The following is a 21,249-nucleotide window of genomic DNA, read 5'->3' on the forward strand; positions in this document are numbered from 1 at the left end:
CTCCAAAGCCTTAGTGTATGGATCTGATCATTTGAAATGTTAATTTGATAGTCAAATGAAACTTTGACTGTTAAGAACTGATGACGGTGGTTAAATGTCCTGACATGTTAACAAATATGTGATGAAGCTGAAAGGTATAAATGCTGCTGATGAAGAAGACAAAAGAAGCAACTGGCCACTCGTGATTTTTTTATCTAATATGTTGTAACAGCTTATTAATGATTTATAATTTGTTTACGACCTACTTAATACCCTGATTACATACCACTTCTAAATCATTTTTAAGAGTAGTCTTATTGTGATACCCAGTTTTGACTATCATTGCAGATACTCATTTAAAAAAAAAATTGGCTTTACATATTAACTTTCAGCTCGTACACGAGAAGCCGTGTTTGTGTGCATCATATATCTCTGACTGGACACAACAGTTATTTAAACTTAAAAAGGCTAATAGATCTTTTCATGGTTTCAACCTGATTTCTTGTTATTCTCTTCAAAAGGTAAGAAGTTTGTTCACTAGAGGCATCAGGTTGTAAAATATCTGAATTTGCATGACAGATAAACATCATAAGAGCTGACATATCAAACTAGAAAACAAGATATTTCACATTATATTCAGCAACAAATAACATAACATTTGTTTTCAGATCAGTCCACACAACATCGAATAAATACATATATAATTATTGCATACATTAAGCTCATCTATAAACATTTCACAATGCTGTAATGGCGTTTATATTTACATTTGCATTTTTAGCTTCCCTGTAGTAATTTAGCACCCACTGAAATAAATGTTGAATGCATGTCCAGGCACTGATCTTACAGCTACAAGCTATTAACAATTCACTTTCAGAGCAAACATGCTACATTATTTCATTTTATTTTCATTTAGTGCAACATAAATCACTGTGTGAGGAAATCTCACTGCTGAGCTGAACCTGGTGGGACAACAGTACCTGGAATATGAGCTCTGAGTCTGAACACCAACATAGCTGCCCTTAAGGTCACATTATGCACTGATAAGACAGGAATCCATCACAGCATCTCATAATCCAGTGTTATGTAAAATGTAAGGACGGTGTCATCTTTTTAAAAGATTATTTCAGGATTTTGCTTTTATTAGATGGTTGTCAAAGAAGAGAAAGAGGAAGCTAAGAAGGCGAGAGAAAGTTGAGGGAGTAATGTGCAACAAACCCCCACCTCCCCCCCCCCGGTCAGATTTGACCACAGGACGTCACAGTTGTACAGTTTGAGCCTCAGGCCGCCTGCCAACAACACGCCTCATGCTGATACTTCAAATATTCACATTTTGATCAGAAATGCTAATTCTATTTTCATGCAGCACATGAACAACAATGACTGTCCAGATTTCTTTGCTACTGACTAGATCGGATAAATATTTTAGTTCTGTACTTGTACAGGAACAGCCAACGGTAACACTTTATGTAACCATCATTAATAAATTAAATTATTAATAATTGGTAAAATGATAATTAATCTTTTAATTAAGTTAATCAAACTTTAGAGACTACTTATTTTACTGTTGCCAAACATTAAGATAATGTATATGGTTTATAAAAAGTATTAAAATCTTCAGTTGCACCAGTTTCGTCGTAAAAATTAAATGCAACAATCTCAGAAAGGCTAAATAACTGCAACATAAGGCTGCTGTTTCACAATCAAAGAATACACCCAGTCCTAGGGATTGTAACACTCCATCTTATTACTCAATCTTTATTAATCAGAGCACTCACTCAAGAACAGCACCAGAGCGCTCAATGTTTTTCATTTATGAATGAGCCTATTCTCAATCAAAATCAGCAGGGGGAGGCACATAGAAACAGCTGATCATGGCTTCTTGCTAACTTTGCCTCTCTTTCAGCACTATCCACACTCTGAGATAACAGCTAAACAATAGTCAAGTATCCCAGCCAACAATTCTGTTGTTTTCGATATTTGTCTATAGATACATAACGTGTACTGATGCCTCTATATGACCCACATAAGCAAAGGCGACCATCAGTGAGAAGATTAGGTAATTCTTTATAGTTATTCTTAATGGCTGCCACTGGGTCAGTTTCTCCTTGATATCAGATTAAATAAACCTGCGTTTACATTTTTCCAGGCAAAGTTAACCGGAAGAGTTTTTATTCAGATATTTTTATTTTGCATGTTATATTTTGTGGCTGTTATGGTGGAAACACTACCATTTTTGTCCACAGGGGGCACCACAATCAACAAAATCTAAAAGTTCCTTGTAATACCTTTAACCAGAGGGGGCAACTGAGGGGGGCCAAGTCCCCTTAAGACGCTCCGTGCCCCTGGCCTGAGACAATAACTTGGTCAGTGGCTATGTATGCTTCAAACTATAATGCTATAAATACATTTCTAGTGTTAGTTTTGCAAATGTAGGGTTCAAATTAGCAATAATGTATACACAACGTCAAGGTCAACTTTTAAACAAAAACTGCATAGGTTAAGGAAAAGATCCTGATTTGGGTTGAACTAAGTATCTTACTTAGTTCACAAACATAATGTCACATATATAAGTTTCATAAGCAAAGGAATTATAATCATCCATTGCAACTTTGTAATAGCCATCTAAACGATGTTTACAGGAGGTTTACAAAGTAATTATTAACTATTGACAAAGTCTTAACAATATCTAGTCCATCGGGACCCCCAAGTGGTCCACAGGATAATTTCCGAGGGTCTCCAGATGTTTGTGGAGAATAAAATAAAATCTTGTGGCAAGCTTCATTAACAAAAGGTAACAATTGCATGCTAAGTCCAGCAAGAATTATGGGAAATGACGTCCATAGTTTAGAGTGGGAAATGGTTTTTACATTACCTGTACCAGTGAATATAATGTGCCTTAGAATAGATTTTATTTTGTAAATTCTATTTTTGCAGGGGTTGCAAACACCAACCCGATTAATCTGATTAGTCACAAACCACCAACTTTTACGTTTACAAATTGTTTTGTTTGTATTCATTAACAAGTACTCTCTTACCAGCTGCGGTACAATATGTAATTTCTGAACTAATGTGTGAATTGCATTAAATTTTGATAAAGTAGCATAATTTATAGGATTAGTAATACAAACATAATTAATCATCATTGTTTGTTAACAGTGAAATAACTATCAACTAAAATTTAAAGCTACGACAAGAAAATAATGTCTTGATTTTGGAGGCCCAAACCAGCAGAAGAGTTTCTACAGTAATAATCACAAACTATATGCTAAAAATGAAATTACCTAAATAAAAAAAAAAATCCTGCCTTTTTTTTTTAACTGGCTAAAGTACGAATTGCTGTAACTTCGCCTGGGAAAATGTAAACACAGTCTCATTTCATGTGATTTCCAGGAGAATCCAGCCCGGTGGCAGCCATTAAGAACTTATGTAGGTCATATAGCGGCATCAGTAATAAATTGAGACCGTTTCAAAACCAGTTAAAGACCCCTCACAGCAACTTTAATTAACTATGAGTTTACCATTTACTAATGACGGTTATTACAAAGTGTTACCAACATGTCCACACGAGCAGTTTGTAATCAAGAACTTTTAGTAAATATTTTCATGATGGCTCCTCAGACAGGCCAGAGGGGTAGGTGAGCTCACTTCCACAGGACACATTACATTTTAGTCAGATGACATCACCACCGGGTGCAGGCGCTCGCTCGTCCCAGCATGACTGATGTCCTCGCTATTTACAAAAAAACTCCCGAAACACTTCAAAGGCAACCTCAAAAACACGCTCGTCCTCCTCGACATAACTGATTACAGGCAGCCTTGATTGTGTGTGAGGGGCATTTAGTCAGGTAAGCATCAGTGAGTAACTATATTAAGCCAATACATCTTGCATTGTAAAAACTACACTCAGTAATGTCGTGTTCCCAAGCCCTTTAACATGCTTTATTAGGCAGCCTCGAGGTGACCATTATCTATCAGCCTGCTCTGCATAGCTCTTAACTAGGACAATGTGGATCTCTTGTAATGCTCCATATGAAAAAAATCCCTCCCTTAATCTATTTTTCTCCAGATAGACAAACCTTGATGCTGATTAATGGTAGTTAAACTCACAAGCACTCCGTCAATGAGATTGCAAAGAGATGGTAATGTATTAGAGTCATTAAATACGCATCATTCTTTTGGCATGAAATATGTTGACCCCAACCTGATTATATACATAATTAAAACTGCTCAACAGTTCCTGAGCACAGAGCTGCGGAGCACAGAGGGAGAAAGAGGGAGCAGGTCGACAGGCAGGAGTCATAATGATACACAGCAGCCACGTCACTTATTTGGGTCATTTGTCATTTCCGCCCAGCATTATTTCAGCGCATATAAATTGCACAATTTAACAGTCACCAGTTGTGTCTTGGAGTTTTAAAGATGATTCAAGGCACAAAGAAGTATTAAATTGTTATTTTGTGTTTTGTAAAATTGGCATCTGAAATAACTTTAAGGTCACATCTAAATGTATGTTTTGATACAATGATTAATGTCTATTCAAAGTCAATTCAAATACATCCAAAACTTCCTCCAGCAGCTCTGTGTCTGCCACAGTGAAATTACCCCTAACATAATATTCACTGATAATGCAATTGTTGTGCCTTCAAAGCATCAAAATGATTTAGAATTGGCATATAATTAATTATGAAATATATTTCCACATCCTCAGACTGTACTTTTCATCTATGTCTCTTTTTATTTTTAGCTAAACTAAGTTTTAGAAACTGTCTGAAGCCCACCACCATCTCCCCTTTAACTGCTGAGAAATCAGATATACAAGTTTATAAAAATACCTTTCAGGTGAAGGGAATAATCGTGGTGTATTGAATCGGAGATTGATCAAGTTAGATCAACCTTTTTAACTCTGCCAAGGTTAATCATGGAACTGACTTTTTCTGAATATTAATTAGTTATATTCGGACAGAAGAAATACCCACTGCATTATTTGTGCTTCCCTGAATAACATATTTGGATTTAGGTGCATCCCTAATAGATAGTTCAATACTTTTCAATGCCACATTGTTTAAAGAATATATTACTATATTATTATCATATATATATATATATATATATATATATATATATATATATATATATATATATATATATATATATATATATATATATTAAAAAGTCTAAAATTTGCCTTGTAGCAAAAAAAGACATTGTACAGTGACTTTTTGTGTACCAGCACTTTGTGCATGCTGTTCACTGAAAAAAGAGAAAATCCTTATTGTATTTTGTGTGGCTAGGACTTTTTTTTCTTTTTGTCAAGGCATCAAAAGAGGTATTGAGGATTTTTAAAATTAGTACTATATCTGAGTTCAAAATTCTAATATTGAGACAACCCTACAGGGGTTTCACGTTTCACTTAATAAAGTTTGACAAGACATGGTACAACAGCATGGAAACAGTTTTTAAGCAGCAAACAAAACAGAAGCATAAAACCAAGTGCATAAACCTTAAAATAAAGAAAACATGTACAAAATAATTTAAGAACATGACTTCATGCATTTGGTTCAACTCACTGGCACTAAGGATGCACCTGAAGCTGAATATGTTATTCAGGAAAGCATAATTAATGCAAAGGATAGAGATGTTTCTTTGTTATTTTTTGGGGGAAAAATTATTTCCAAATTGTAACGTGGGAACACTCAGGGTACTTTTTACTTTTATCTAAGTACATTTTTGCACTAGAACTGATTTTAAATATAATAATGATAATAAAACTTATATTGATTTATAAACTTTTTCAGTCATTATTACTTATTGCTCACTGTCCCCCTGTTGAAGGGGTGCTTGTAGGGTTCAATTCATAAAACTTTAGTTAAAAATGAAAGAGAGAGAGATGAAAACTACAGTATTAGGACATGGAAATATATTTCACAATTAATTACATGGCAATATTAAATCAACTTAATGCTCTGGAGGTACAACAATGGCATTGCCAATAAATTTTAGGTTAGAAAATAACATTTGCCTGATTTAAAGTGACCTTCAGTATAAACGCCCCTGACTTCTCTCTGAAAACAAATACAGAGATGGATGATTTTGTTGGTTGAACAGAGAAAGAGAGAGAGACAGAAAGATACAGATATTTTCGTTGTTTGTTTTTGTCGGTTGAACATACAGAGACAGATACAGATCACTTTATTGGTTGTTTTTGTTGGTTGAGCACACACAGTGACAGATAATTTTGTGACCGAACAGATGCATGTGCCAAGACAGATACAAATAATTTTGTTGGTTGAACACGGAGACAGATACAGATAATTTTGTTGATTTAACAGATACAGAGACAGATAATGACATGTCTGTGCACCTGTAATGAGTACTTTGTGGTCATCAACATCATATGCAAGCCTAAAATCAAAGCATAATCCCTAAAATGAATAGTGGAATATGACTGAAAGGTTTGATATGCATTTGAAATATCATATTCTGCTGTGCCAAAATAGTGAGGCCTATAATGCAGTGAGGTCTGTAGCAGACCTCACGGCCTCTCACTGCAACACTGGGTCTTCTTGCTGTCATGACCAGAGAGCCGAGCAGCGACCCACAATGAGGCAAGATTGCTTGGACAGAAATCAATACCACCACGGAATGGGAATCAGAAGGCATTGATAGCAGTGCTGGGTCCTTATCGGTGTCCAGGCTGCCCTAGCAGGGCACAGCCGAGTGGAAAGCTATCCAGAAATCAGGACTGAGGCAAGAATACCCCCGACTGAAAACACCCCCCGAGTGATGCTCACGACGCTATCACCCTATCAAACACCATGTCGCTCGCATGCTGTAATCCATCTTCTCCAAAACAATTCATTTGTCCTCTCTTTTCCTTCCCTGTGACAGAAAGGAACTAAGGCTCCACAGGCTGCGGGGAAGATCCACACAGACTTTGAGAAGGGCTTCATTATGGCGGAAGTAATGAAATTCCAGGATTTTAAAGAGGAAGGCAGCGAGAGCGCTGTCAAGGTGAGCAGTCAGGGTGCCAGAGGATGAGGGGAAGTCTCCTGTGATCAGTGGAGCTGACAGTCACCACACAGCTCCTACTGCAAACTGCTCTTCACCCTTACTCAGGGGAAGAAATTACTGCACACACTCCAGCACCACTCCTGACAAGCCAACTGATTCTGGCTCTAAACACTGCCATTCTGCTCCAGCTGTGCATATCTTTATCACAATGTGTCTTAACTGGCTGATGGTAGCTCTTGCTCGTGGCTCAGCACAGTCGCTCAGAGGTAGCACTTCTTCACCCCACCAGGCATTTATCCGATCTATAGAGTGCGCTGTTAACTTAGAGCTCTCTGTTGCCAAATCCCCAAGCCACTGTAGGCGTGTGACAGTGATAGAAAGCGGCAAGTTAAATAAAGTGTGAAATTCCTCAAATAAGGACTGTTTCATGGATGGGTGGTGCAGAAATGTGACTTGCATATCTTATTTTTTATGATCGCCAGTGTTTGTTTTGACCTTTTAACTGAAGCGTGGGTTGTTCATGTGCACGCTGCTGTCAAACTGTAAAAGATCACTTAGCGGAATCAACTAATCTCTTTTCATTAAATTAACCTAAATATACAACTTTTATTTATTCAAGTTAATTGACCATACAATTTTTGGTATTTATTGTCAGAACACTTCAGAACTTATAAGCACGACTTCTTCTCACTCAAAGTTTTTGGCTTGAAATGATGAGTTAAATGAGCGTAATGTACAGAGTTTAATCAACTTTTAAAAGATACTTCATTTGGTAACACACAAATGGATTAAGGTTTTGCAAATAAAGTGACTAACATAAATAAACACAATTGCTATAAGTCACATGTACTTGATAATCTGATCGCTGTCAAATCAACTATTTGCATTAATGCAACTCAAATTTGAGGCAGGTCAATGTAAATTTTTCCAATTTACTACCCATGTTTTTTGCTTTACCCAAAGTAAAATACTACTGCAATTCAGCTGGAGCATTTTGTATCTAACATAATACATTATTTGATTGCAAAATATAATTTTCTCTTGCATTAGTCTGACCTTCTTTATGTGTCACCAAGAGCAAATGGCCACTCATCTGCTTTTTCTGAAATAAAAACAGCAGATTAAAGGAACAAGATGTGATTTCAAATTCTTTTAATCAACAAAATAAGACAAGCAAAAGCTGACTGGGATTCATTCAAAACATTTCATTATGTCAGTTACAACTGAAATGCACTTATAAATAAGGCATATTATAAGACTTCCCAGCATGCACTGTTTGAGACCCTTTTTTTTACAGTTTGAAGAAACTAACTGTACAGGAAATGTCAGATTCAGTCAACTTTTAAGGTAGCCTGGACACACTTTTTAAAAGCTGTACAGGAAATCAGATTTTTTTTTAAATGTTCATCAGTGTGACTGAACAGTTGGTGGTTCAAATCAATATCTTAAGCTTACTGAATATATTTTCTCAGGTACAACTGAATTAATGTCAAGTTTATTGGTAGAGAAAAGTTTATTTGTGGTGAATCATTACAAAATTACCTCAACTTGTCTTTTCAAATCCAGTCAACTTAATTTTTTAAGGTAGTTCAGACACTCACTTTTAAAAATTTCCAGGAAGTCAAATTCATAATGTTCATCAGTTTGACGGAAGAGCTGTTGGTTCAACTTGATATCTCAATCTTACTGAACATGTTTTCTCAAGTACGACGGAATTATTATCAAGTTATTCGACAGGAGACACTAACTTTTTTTTTTAAGTTAAAATAAATATTTTTTGTTTGTTTTTGGTGAGTGGTGAATTATTGGATGACAACAGCAGCAGGGTTATTGCAAAAATGCTTAAAAATTCTTTTTCTTTCCTACTACAAGTGTTTTTCGGTTTGGCATTTACTGTCATATCGGCAAACTGTAATTTAGTAATTGAAGGTACAGAGTTAATAATCAGTTAATCAACCCTGTAGGATGCCTTTCATATCAAAGATGCTCTTTCTTTTTTTTTAAATAATTTAATTTCTGCATGGGCACAGTTTTACATTTACATTCTCAGTTAATTAAATTAAAGCAGAAGGGATTTTAACCTTGCTACGTGTGACATTTGTGAGCCGCAGCTGTAAGCCATGCTGTTACAATCCCACTATCGCCACCATCAACTCTATGTGCCCACTTACAGGCTCAACTAATGTAATTATGGTGACACACGGGGACCTGCGGGGACCGGCGTGGAAAGGAAGCACTATGAAAACATTTAAATCTCTTTACTATTCAAGCCTTTTTTAATAAGTATTTAATGCAGCGGCAGTGTATTGTCCACACCCTCCATAAGCTGCAAACAGAGGGTGAAATGTGTGGGTCTCTGGGGAGTTCCACCATTGTTATCCGAGGTTGAGATCTGAGTGTCAGGTCCTTACTGCATGCTCTTTTACTAATCCCTTTTTGGGCCTCATAAGAACATGGAGCGTTTCTGACTGTGGCATTAAGGTCCATGCTATTTAATGCCAGTTGTGGGAATAGGCTGTCTGAATAGGGCCAGTGTACGGGGATATCACATTATTAGTAATCATATCTGCTTAAGCCAAGCTTGCTGCTCCAGATGGCTGCTTTCAAGTGCAAATGAACCAGTTAGACGTGTCTGGTTTAATACATACTCAGGAATCACAAATAGCCATTGATTTTTTTTTTTTCCTGTCTCCCTCTCCATCCAGTGTTTCTGGTGGTATTGAGCTTGGATTAAATGGTCTCCTGAGCCTTTAAAGGGACATTGATTCTTCTAATTAATTGTGCGCTGTGCAGAACCAGAATGCATAAACCTGTCCGTATTAGCACTTCAAGTCAATTATTTTGAGTTTGCCGGGAAGGAGAACAAACACTTACTGTATACAAAAGAAATGTTAGAACTTCATTTTGTTTCCTTGAGAAGTTTGATAGTGCTGTAATCAAAGACTTATTAACATTTTGTGCTTGTGCACATGAAACTGAAATGGGTAGAAGAGAGGATTATTCACTCAGTGGGAATTCAGGCACCCCTTGAACAAAACATGGATGCAAGTGTGTGTGCATGTGCATTCGTGTGTGTGTGTGTGTAAGTGAGAGAGAAAGAGGGAGCGAGAATATGACATTTCCAATCAGAGTAAAGTTATTGGAGGTGATAAAACAGATTGGATACTAATCCTGAACTTTTATTTTCCATTATTATTTACAGTAGACACTGTTATTATGTGCTCTGTAAAGTCCATTATACCAATGACTGAATAGTTAAATTATATAGGGGAGAGCAGGGCATCTTGACACACGGGTAAGTTGTCACGCTGACTACATCCTACGTCAGAGGGCACTATCTAAAAAAACCTGCATGTGCAGCTCACTGTCCTGAGGTCAGTTTGCTCTTGACATGCAGTATATGTTGCTGTAATCTGAGATGAGAACAATTTTCATATTTTCAGCCATAAAAGTAGAAAAAAATATAAGAGATAAGATAAACTTTATTGATTCCACACCAGGGAAATCACATGTTACAGCAACTCGAGGATTGAAAGTACAGGTAGAAAAACGAGCAGTGGTTAATAGAATAAATAAAACATCAAATAAAATTTAAATTGAATAGAAAAATGTAAAAGAAAAAAAAAACAGAAAAAACTGCACTATTTATGCAATAATGCTTTAGTCAGTAATGTATGTATGTTCAATTATATTATTTTGCACAGAATAGAGGAGAGAAAAGGTGCAGAAGGAATCAAGCACAGAGGGGAACCAGTTAAAATGGTTCAAATTAAAGATTAAAAGCAAAACACCAACAGTGGTGTTAAGGGTACTGAAGCAGGTAAAGCTGGAAAATATTAGTATTTAGTAGTATTAGTATTAATATAGAAGACATTGGTCTAAATAAATCAGACTTTTACCTGCAAAAATTAGGGTGCAAAGCCTCTACTTTTAAAAATGTTGTTATATGTGAAAAATATAATTTAGCCTGCATACAGGGCCATAGCCAGGATTTTAAAAATAGCACTAAGGGGGTTCAAGGACATGCCTCCCCTTGGGAAAATTTTGAAGACTATAGTATAAATCTATGCAATTTAATCAATTTTAAGAGAAAATAATAACTAGTAGTTAAAGTAACTAATAATGTCACTGCCAACACAGATGGCAATTGGATTAAAATCTGACACAAGATAAATAATATATTTGGCTAATTTTGAAATCCCTCTTTTTCAGTTCTTCTTTCAGTTTCTTTCTGCATTGAAATACCTTTCACTGTCAAACTAATTGAGCAGAGAAGCACAACTGTGGTATCTGTCATGTTTTACCCTAAATTAGTGTGTTCTAACACTCATTACTCAAGTTCATCCAAACAATAAGACATCGTCTAAAACCTTTGTTCACAACACACCATGACACAACTAAGTAGTATTAGCAATTCATCACATTCGGAAATAACTAAAAAAAAAAAAAACAGAAGAATAGAAAAGAAAAGACAGAAAAAAATACTGAGGACATGACCTTTGTGTCCTCTGTGATGGTTACAGGTTTGCCTGCCTAAATCTTAAGCGTCTACATTTGTGCACAAGAATTTATTACTTAATTAAAGATGGAAAATGAGTGACTGTAATTCACTGAAACTGAGAAATTGAACTGACAGCAAAAAGTGTGAGAAAATGCCCTGGTCTCCTGTAGCAGTCTATAACCTGTACATCATACAGCAGGCCCATTCAACCGGCGGTCCATGGGCCAAATCCGGCCCTTAAACAACTTCAATCTGGTCTTTGGATCATTTATAGATATGAAATAAACTATCATTGTAATTTTATTTAAACGACCTGCCAACATTCTAAATTTATAGATGTTTACATTGTTTATTAGAAGATCATCATTTTACTTATAGGCTAATTACCCCATTCATTGGTTATGTCTGTTGATAAGTACAGAGACACTTACTGCTTTAATAAGTTTTAATTCAGGCTGTTTAAGATGAGGGAATTAAGGAGAGTCAAACTGAAAAAATGTTAAACTCATCATTATGTTTTTTTTTTTAATACAAAAAGCAACCTCTAATCTAAAAAGGTTCTTTCCTTTTTTCCAATCGTGCCTTTCTAAAAAACTAATTGAATAGGCCTGTCATATTGTATTTTATTCATATTTTTAAATGTTGATTCATTTTTTTCTGTGTCATCTTACAGGCAGCAGGGAAATACAGACAACAGGGAAGAAACTACATTGTTGACGATGGAGACATCATCTTTTTCAAATTTAACACTCCAAATGCACCAAAGAAAAAGTGACACCAGAACAATCTGTTTGTTTACATAACTGACTGTGCTTGTTACCCCCCTCCTTTTTCCCCTCTTGGCCCGACACCCACCACCACACTCTCACTTTCTGTCCCCCTGTCCCGTAGAATCAAATCCGCCCTCTGTGCCAAAGCACAGGTTCAGTAAACTCTGACAGCTTTGCTATTTAAGATCAGGATCGGCCCCCACTCCAAATTGTAGCAGCATTTGAAGGAGCATATTACTCTCCAGATACTTCATTAATCTCCATCACGGGTGCCAGCACTGACACAGCTGACAGCGGGGACAATGCCACCTGCTCCTCTCCCCCTCCAGCAGATAATGCATGTTTTACAGTAGCCCAGATGTCTACACTCAATAAAACATTTGACAAAAACCAGTCTGTGTGTGTTTTGGGATGTCTGTATTGAGTGGGAAGCTGCATGGTGATGGTGATAGCGGTCCTGCCGACCACTGATTAGAGAATTAAAAGACACAGCTGACATTGACTGTAGCAGAGAGGGGACAATTATAATTAAATCTGTTAAGTGATGCTGATTTTAGAAGGGCACATGCAGGATGCAGGTGTTCCGGCCAAAAGAACTGGTCAGTTTAAAGGATTATTTGTAACGTGATTGAGTTAACCTTTCATTTACAATTTTTATTTCATTTATGATTCATGAATATATGAATTCTCTCCTTATGATGCGCCTACAATTCTCAAATATTGACAAAGATGGTATGTTTGTTATGTTTACAGGTTCCTTCTCCTATTCCAGAACAATGAGGGCAAATATACACCTACAAAATAAAAGAAATATTCATTCGAACCATATTTTCACAAAAGAAGTCCACATTTTATGATATTCAGTATAGTATGAAAATAGAGGTTGGCACAAACCACAAGCACAACCAGAAAACGATTCCTTTTGTCTGAAGTAGTGTTTTTCTCGCCCCTATACTTTGTGTGTAAGTGTTTGTGAAGCGTTTATGCTGATGGAATTGTATGGCTGCAGCCGCAGTGCTCCAAAGTAAGATTGTATTCTCCGTGGGAGTCCGAACAAAGAGCTGTAGATCAGCAGTGCTTTGCTGAATATCTTGTAACCATTAAGACTGCAGAGAACAAAATGGCCTTTTGATGGGAACAAAAAAGATTGAATAAAAATGGTCATTTTACAGAGATAGTATTGCATATCCAAGTTTTTGGATTGGATGTTTTATGGAGCCGGGCCTACGCCAGCACTACAAAGCACAGTGTTTGTCATGGAAATAAGGTGGATTATAGTCTTTAAGGTTTAAGATCAGTGGCAAAATATAGGATAGTGTTTATTGTGGTTAGATGGAATGAAAGACAGATGACAATATGTGTATAAAATAACATTAAGCTTTGCTTGGTAGCTTTAGCATTAACCACTGATTTTAATCACTCGGAGGTATTTCCTGCAGCAGACAGAGGAAGTCGTTGCCACCAATATTTACAGCCTTCATATACTGTCTTCTATACAACAACAGACTGTTTTCAGCTCACTGTTTTCTAAGTGAAACCATACAAATCCTCTGGAGAGCACAATGGGGGCTTGAGACAAAACTGTTTTTGCATTCCTCTCGGAGTGGTGGTGGTGTTGGCCAACCTAAACCCCACTTAGAAGATTATTCATCTGCTGTAACTATGAGGCTCAGGGATTGACGAGTTGTTCCCAGTGGTCTGGGTCGTGGAGTATTTTGTTTTTCATAAAGTGACAATAAATCATTTCAGAGCGCGTAATAAAGCTATTTAGAATCGTGCAGATGTTGTATAGGAACAAAAAAAAAACACCCTAACAAAGTCCCTTGTTCTCTTAGTACGTTTTGGGGTTTGATACTGACAATTTTGCTGTCACAGGAGAAGCAAGAATTAATGAATTATAAACTCACTGGGTGTCCTCTCTGTCCTGACACCATGGAACACATTTCAAAGTATTCATGCAGACATAACCACCAGTTAGGGGAGATTAGGGACGGCTACAACAGGGGACAGTTACAGCAAATTATATTTCCTTCAATCAGAAACATGCAAGAATGATGATACTTTTCCACCCAAACTCCCTGAAACGTTTAGCCCCAGGAGCTGCTTTTCAAGGAACTAAAAGGTTCCTTCAGCCTGATGTTATCTGCGTTTCTACTACAATCCAAAGACTCATGAAGATTAGACAAATTAGTATGAACAAGCACTGGCTGTTTTTAGACTCACTGGTTTGTGGCTACAGAGTTTAAAAAAAAGTAGTGGCTGAAATAAAATTCTGCCTGTACTCGACCAATCAGAAATGTTCAGCAGCGTAGTACTCTCCAAAAGTTCCTACACTTTTGCAGTACTAACCCCCAAGCAGGGAATTTAGCCCCTGGTCACTGTAGTGGAAATGCAGTGAGTTCCTCCAAAGGTTCCTAGTCCCTAAGTTCCTACAGTGGAAACATGGCCATCCTGCAAATGTTCAGTTCGACCCTCTCCAAAGAAGACAGAAGACACATTCAACATCTGCTTCTGCATTAACTGAAAAAGACTTGTTTTTGAAGTACAGTCATTTTTTTCATGAGCTGTATTTTTGTCAAATTGTCCTGACATGTTTTATGAATTCTTCAAAACTTAGTAAGCTTGAGTCATTGTCTTGTTGACTCCAAAGCGACATATTTCGCATGTGTCTTGGTCAGTGGGTCTAGTTAGCACATGATGTTTTGTCATGCCTGCGTCCATATCAGAACAGACCAGTATTAATCAGCCATATTGGTGATGTCAAAATCTGCTAGTAAACAAATAGCCTGCATAATGAAAGATGCAGACTTCGCTACAAAATTGACTGCAACTTGCTTAAAGCTGCAGTAGGTAGAAAGCCTAAAAACAGTTGATTGTTGAGTCTCATCTGAAACAGGTTTCATTTTCTCCATCCTAAGCCCCTCCTACCACCTGTATGTAATAAAGAAGACACCTTAAAGTACAAATAGCAATAAAGGACAGAAACTACATTTCAAAACATGGGGATTCAGTTAGAAGCTACAGAAGTACCGAGAGCTGAACTTAAAGAGACTTTTAGAAATGTCTTTCTCTCTGCTCTCCTGCGCACACGAGCTCAGTATCACAACATTCGCTTGTCTGAGAGGGAGAAAAGGAGGCTCGTCATGGGTTGGCTGCAGTAGGCGAGACGTGACCGCATCTCGCTTGGAGGTGAGTCAGGCTTGCATTGGCCCCACTCCAGAGTCAGTCTGTCTTGGGCGCGGCGCGATAAAACTGGTAATGGAAATGCAAATCAACACGACACAGTTTGACTCAATGTGGTGTTTCTTCCACCAGAACCTCCAATCTGCCACCAACCCTCTTGTTCAGAGCTCCCCGGCTTTGAGCAGCTGTCTGTCGGCTCTGTGTCTCAGCTCTTCCCCGTCCTTTTGGCCCTCAGCAAAAGACCCGCGATAGACATGAATGAACACAACTGAAGGTAAAGTCAAAAGTAACTGGGTGCACTGATAAACCCCTGGGCTGAGCATGTTGCTCATTAGTTGCACTCTTTTTAAGATTCTCTTTCTGATAATTCCATTTTATAGTGACTTTTTTTTGCAGGAGTTTTCACCATTGATTCAGGGTCTCACCGCAGCTGCGCTAGTAGAAACAGCCAGTATGAACGCCCAGTCTCTAAATGACCTGTGATTGAAATTGGATTAAGTGCTCCATCACGGGCCAGATTCCTTAAATGCTGAAAACAGAGCTAAGAGGAGAAGCAGAAGTCACTTGATTTACAATATGCTGAAAGGTTATTATGAAATTATTTCTCAATGATACCAGAACAATGTTGCCTACCCCAGCTTTAATTCTGAACCGAATTTCATGAAACTTGCTTTATTATAAACTTGAAAAATGACAATGGTTATATGTTTGAATTAAATTTGGTTACTGGGGGTGATCTAATCACCTCTATGCCAAAACATTAACTTTCTGAACTGTCACAACTGCTACTGGGACATGTAGGCTCCAGTCTATGAACAGACAGCATCAAGTATAAATTATTCTACATATCAGCTCATTGAGGAAAAAAAAAATTATGTTGTTGTAAAGCTGCCTGTTAGCTTGAAAATTTCTAAATTAATTACAATGTTGAAAAGTTATTGTGGGGTACATAAAAGTTTATCCAAATACAAATGTTCATCTATCCGTTCTTCCTGTCTCACACTACACAGAGAGATTGAATAGCATCTGTAATATCTGCACACTGACTCAAGGTAGGCCTGTGTTCTACGAATAAACAAACTCTATTTGATAAATACTATTAGATTACTGAAATTAAATATGCTGCAACCGTCCCCTGATTATGTTGCAACTGTTCCTAGGGTTTGTATCAGTTGCAAAATCTGACTTCTAAAAATAAATATTGTGATGATATAAATTCAGTTCAGTACAACTTTATTAATGGCATGAGGGGCAATTTGTTGGAGCAGCTTGTTATACATAAAATAACACACAGTAACACTCAAACAAACAAATCATGATGCCATGTAGTTAATGTGGAGTCTATAAATATTGCTAACAAATACATTTGCTAAACCACAATAAAAAGATAATGTAAAAACATATCCCAACAATGACAATGGTTAAAAAAAAATCTAAGAAGCATTCAGTGGATGGTCTGCAGAGAGGATGAAAGATTTAGAATTGCACTTAGTTTTACAAGCAGGTAAAAAAAACAACAACGCCCTGATGGTTACAGAGAAAATTCACAAACATGAATGTGTCCAGAAGAAGCCAATACTTTATACTTGTTGCTTTTCTGAGGATTTGTTGGTTGCAAAAAGAATTTAGATCTCTTTTTTTTCACTCTGAAAAAAAATCTCTGATCTTAGAACAGGTTTTAACAATACTGTTCAGGCTGTTTCTCTCTTTTACTGTGAGGCTGTGAAACCAGCAGATGAAAGAAAAACTCAATAAAAGACTGAAAACAACAACAAATGATGACTGGACTGACAGAAGAAGAATTTAGTTCATGGAAGAAGTGAACTGAAGTTTAAAATGTGAAGATTTCATTGCTCTAGTCCAAATAGTGTCTGAGTAACTGAAAGAAATGCAAAAAGGGTTGCAACCATCCCCAGTCTCCCCTATCCATAAACATTATTAGGTTACACAGGCATTTGGTAAAAGCATTTTAAAGTACTTAATTTATTGAGATTAAATAAATTATTATATACTACAACCATTCCCTGATCGTGTTGCATCCATCCTCATGGTTGGGGTCAGTTATAACATCTGACTTGTCCCTGTCAAATAAATACTGTAAAAGATATGGTGTATGTAATATTCTTTAAATGGTATGGGTAATTAGCAGACAGATTTAAGATTGATATATAAAGATTTCGTTAGTGGATTCCAAATAGTCTCTTAGTAACTAAGAGAAATGCAAAGAATGTTGCAACTGTCCCCAGTCTGTCCAAAAATGAGTACTGCAGTGCAAATAGTGAGTTGAAGCTATAAACGGCATATTAAATAGGTTGAATCTCTATTTAATATACAATCTCCTCCCACCCAGTCTCAAGGAAGCTTAGGCGGGCTGCAGGAACACTGCAGGAGTGCAAGATGAGCGCAACATTTTAAATTGACGATAACAAGTGAGGATGAGTCCTACACTGTAAATTGATCAGCTGTTTATAACTGCAACTGTTTTATAACTTGTTTGTCAGTGTAAAGTTAAGTCCGTTTTCCTGAGAACAAAAAGCCCACTGTGACGAAAATACACACTGCTGAGTTTGTGTGTCTTACTGGTGTCAGACTGCCTGTCTTACTGGCTGCCAGCATTGCTCATTTTAACAGTTATAAACATCTACTCCTTCTAAAAGATTATAAATGATTTCATATGACTCATAAACAGACAGTTACTCATTTGGCAAACATTCGTCATTTATTTGAAATCTAATTAATGTGAAACAGGCAGTTTTTCCAGCTCGGAGTAGAAATTTCAAAGGAGGACACCATGAGTATTTCATCTTAACATGCTTTCTTGATCTCTGATGACATATTGTGATCATTTTATGATGAATTACAGCAAATATATTACAGATTTGGTTGGTCTAGTCCAAGCAGTCTCCAAGGAACTGAAAGAAATGCAAAAAGTGTTGTAACCATCCCCCGTCTCCCCTATTCGCAAACATTATCAGGTGACGTAGGCAGCATTTTGTAAAAGCGGCCTAACTTGTATAACCTCTAAGAAATCAAAACAAGTCCAGAAATGTGATAGATTCTCTGTTGGTACAAATGTTCTGTCAGCGCCATCCATCAAGCGGTGCCACTCTGCCCCGAGGCAAACCACACTGGCATCAAACCGAGGAGGGCACAGTGTGGAAAGCTTGCTTTAAAACACACACCCAAGAAAACAGACCACGGGCTGCAGTTGTAAATCACATGTACACCAAAAGACCTTTGAAGGATTCAAAAAAGGAATGTTTGAGTTATAACAAATAAACATATAAATAACTACGGCATTTTTTGGAGCAGTAACTATGCACAAGGGATTGCGTTGGTAAATTTAATGGTTATTATAAATGTATTGTATTGTATGTCATTACAGAGAGGAAATTGTCTCTATTTTGGATGACAATAAAAGAGTTGCCATGTTGTAATTATTGCTATTGTGTGACTTTTCTGTCTGACACATGCAGTATATACAGTACTGTACACAGAGCAGACGTGAAATCAATATAGAATCATCATTTGACTAAAATAACACGTCACGTTCATTTATGAGCATTTATGCAACAGTTTCCTCTCATTCGTGTTGTGCTATCATGACACAACTTTGATTTATTGCTCTCTCTCTGTCAGAGTGATAAAACTGTCAGTGTAATGCTGAGTGAAATGAATGTCATAAACAGCCCAGAGGAGTCTCAGAAAGAAGTGTGTAAATCATGAGGCTGACAAATTTAGTTTCACGGATCATGTGTCTGAAGTGCAAAAAATACTTTTAATGGTTACTCGTACCTTTAACTACTTTGTAGGAGAGAAAAAAATGCAGCAAAATATGATTGTAGTGATAGTCAACTTACAGAGGCCCTCTGACCATTTTCAAATTTACAATCAAAATAAACTGATGCATGTCCCTCCCTCTGATTTCTCACAAAGGAGGGACATATATGACAATTTGGTATGATGGGATAAATTAGTATAAATAAATTAGTAACAGAGAAAGCTGATCTTTGCATGACGGCCTCTGAGGTTGTTCAAAACGCAGTAGGATCAAATTGTGAGCTATGTGTGGGAAGACAGCTATTAGCTGAAGAAGAGCAAAAGTTACATAGAAATGAGGATCATTCTGATGCCACAAATGTGTATTTTGTACTAAAATATCTTAAATATGACATTTACTCTGTCCCTGGAAGGAGCAGTTTATGTTTAGGGTTTATGTTCAGCATTTCAATGATTGCATGATGGAAGGAAGAGGTTCCAGCAAACTCTTTCCATTTACTACTAAGTTCTAATTATTAAATGCAGTAAAATAACTTCTTACTTTTATCTGTCAACCGTCACACCAAGTTAATTGGTTAGGAGTAAGTTATACTTACTTATGAACTATAGTTATAGGCCTATACATGTTTGCTCATTTTTTCTAATAAATAATGTTATTAACATTTCTTTATTAACTGGCCCCGGGCCTCCTGTCATTCTACAAAAGTGGATCCATGAACAATTAAATAAGCCATGTGATGTTCAAATGTCTGATGGAGTAACTGTATAATACTGACTCATCTTACTGTACATATACTGTATGTGTACCTTTTTATTGTCACTTACTAGTCTGTACTAAGGATGCATGATAGTATCAGCACGTCATCAGTACCGTCTGCTAAAGGCTTTGAAATGAAATATCGTATCAGCCTGAATAAGCCGATAAGACTACTCTTAAATTATACATATGTCTGGGTATGTCTGCTCGTGTGGAGGTTATTTGAAACGTCCAAAACAGATATCAAAGTTGCTATTTGCAATGATTACTCAGCACTGGTCATACGTGCAGGAGCCAAATCTCATTTCTTCAACACTACCAATTTAATTGCCAGTCTTAAGAGTTAACAGTCCAATCATTACAACTGAGAACAAAGAGAAGCAGGCACCAATGAAAAATACATCTGCAGTAGTTTTATTATTTTGCCCAGTGAATGTGTACATTTTGAAAAGAACTGTATTTTATGTCTGCCTCTGCCAGTGGGGCATCATGTTAAGAGACGGCATAATAATAAGCTCATTCAGCTACAGGAGAAACTGTTCTCTGCACTTAAGTGGAAAAAATATACACCATATCGGTATCGGTAACATAACACCTGTCGGCATGAAAACAAGTTTTTCAAGGTTTTTCAGAACTTGCGAATCACAGAGGCCCTTCAGCAAATAGTCAAGGGTGCACAAAAAAATATAAAGCTGATGGATCCGGTGTCATGTGAGATTAGATGCGAATAAGCTCCATGCCCATTGGTCAAGCACACACGGCTGGTCACAAATTAAAAAGGAACATTAAAGGCATCATAAAGGTAGACTTCATGGCAGAAAAGTCATACTAGATTGTACAGGTGTACCAAATAATTTGGCCACTGAGTTTCAGACCCACACAATCTGCATCTGTGCTTAGAGAAACTTTCCCACTGTTAGACACATGACAACAGGACTGTACCGTAAACTAAAGTAAAATTACATTTAAAACCATATGTGAATTAGTTCTACCAAGTAAAGTTATATAAAGTTAGCAAAATTGTAGAGGAAGAGGAATCTTTCGTGACTGCGCAGACTTATCATGATACTGTAGGCAGATAATGCGATTTGATCAAACAAGTAGGCATCAGTCTTGGCTACTCTGCCAGTTGTCTGAGACCAGCCAAAGAGGGTGTGTCTGAAGTTTTGGTGCATTGCAAATTGTTCCATTCTTTCTGTCTCATACTACACAGAGAGAGTGAATACAATCTGTAACATCTGGACATTGACTCAAGGTAGGTCTAT

At 37.0% G+C, this 21,249-nt stretch overlaps 1 protein-coding gene across 1 annotated transcript in view; it reads left to right on the top strand.

The window, feature by feature from the left end:
• Positions 1-12,657, top strand: part of LOC146322967 (obg-like ATPase 1) — a 74,013-nt gene extending 61,356 nt beyond the window's left edge. The window contains exons 10-11 of the mRNA XM_084725133.1: positions 6,871-6,993; positions 12,168-12,657. Of these exons, the coding sequence (XP_084581259.1) occupies positions 6,871-6,993; positions 12,168-12,269 (225 nt within the window). The 3' untranslated portion in view covers positions 12,270-12,657. The remainder of the gene's footprint in view (positions 1-6,870; positions 6,994-12,167) is intronic.
• The last annotated feature ends 8,592 nt before the right edge of the window (positions 12,658-21,249 follow it).

This window comes from Lutjanus erythropterus, chromosome 8 (genome assembly GCF_056507025.1).
Source record: "Lutjanus erythropterus isolate fLutEry1 chromosome 8, fLutEry1.hap2, whole genome shotgun sequence".
NCBI classification, from domain to species: domain Eukaryota; kingdom Metazoa; phylum Chordata; class Actinopteri; order Lutjaniformes; family Lutjanidae; genus Lutjanus; species Lutjanus erythropterus.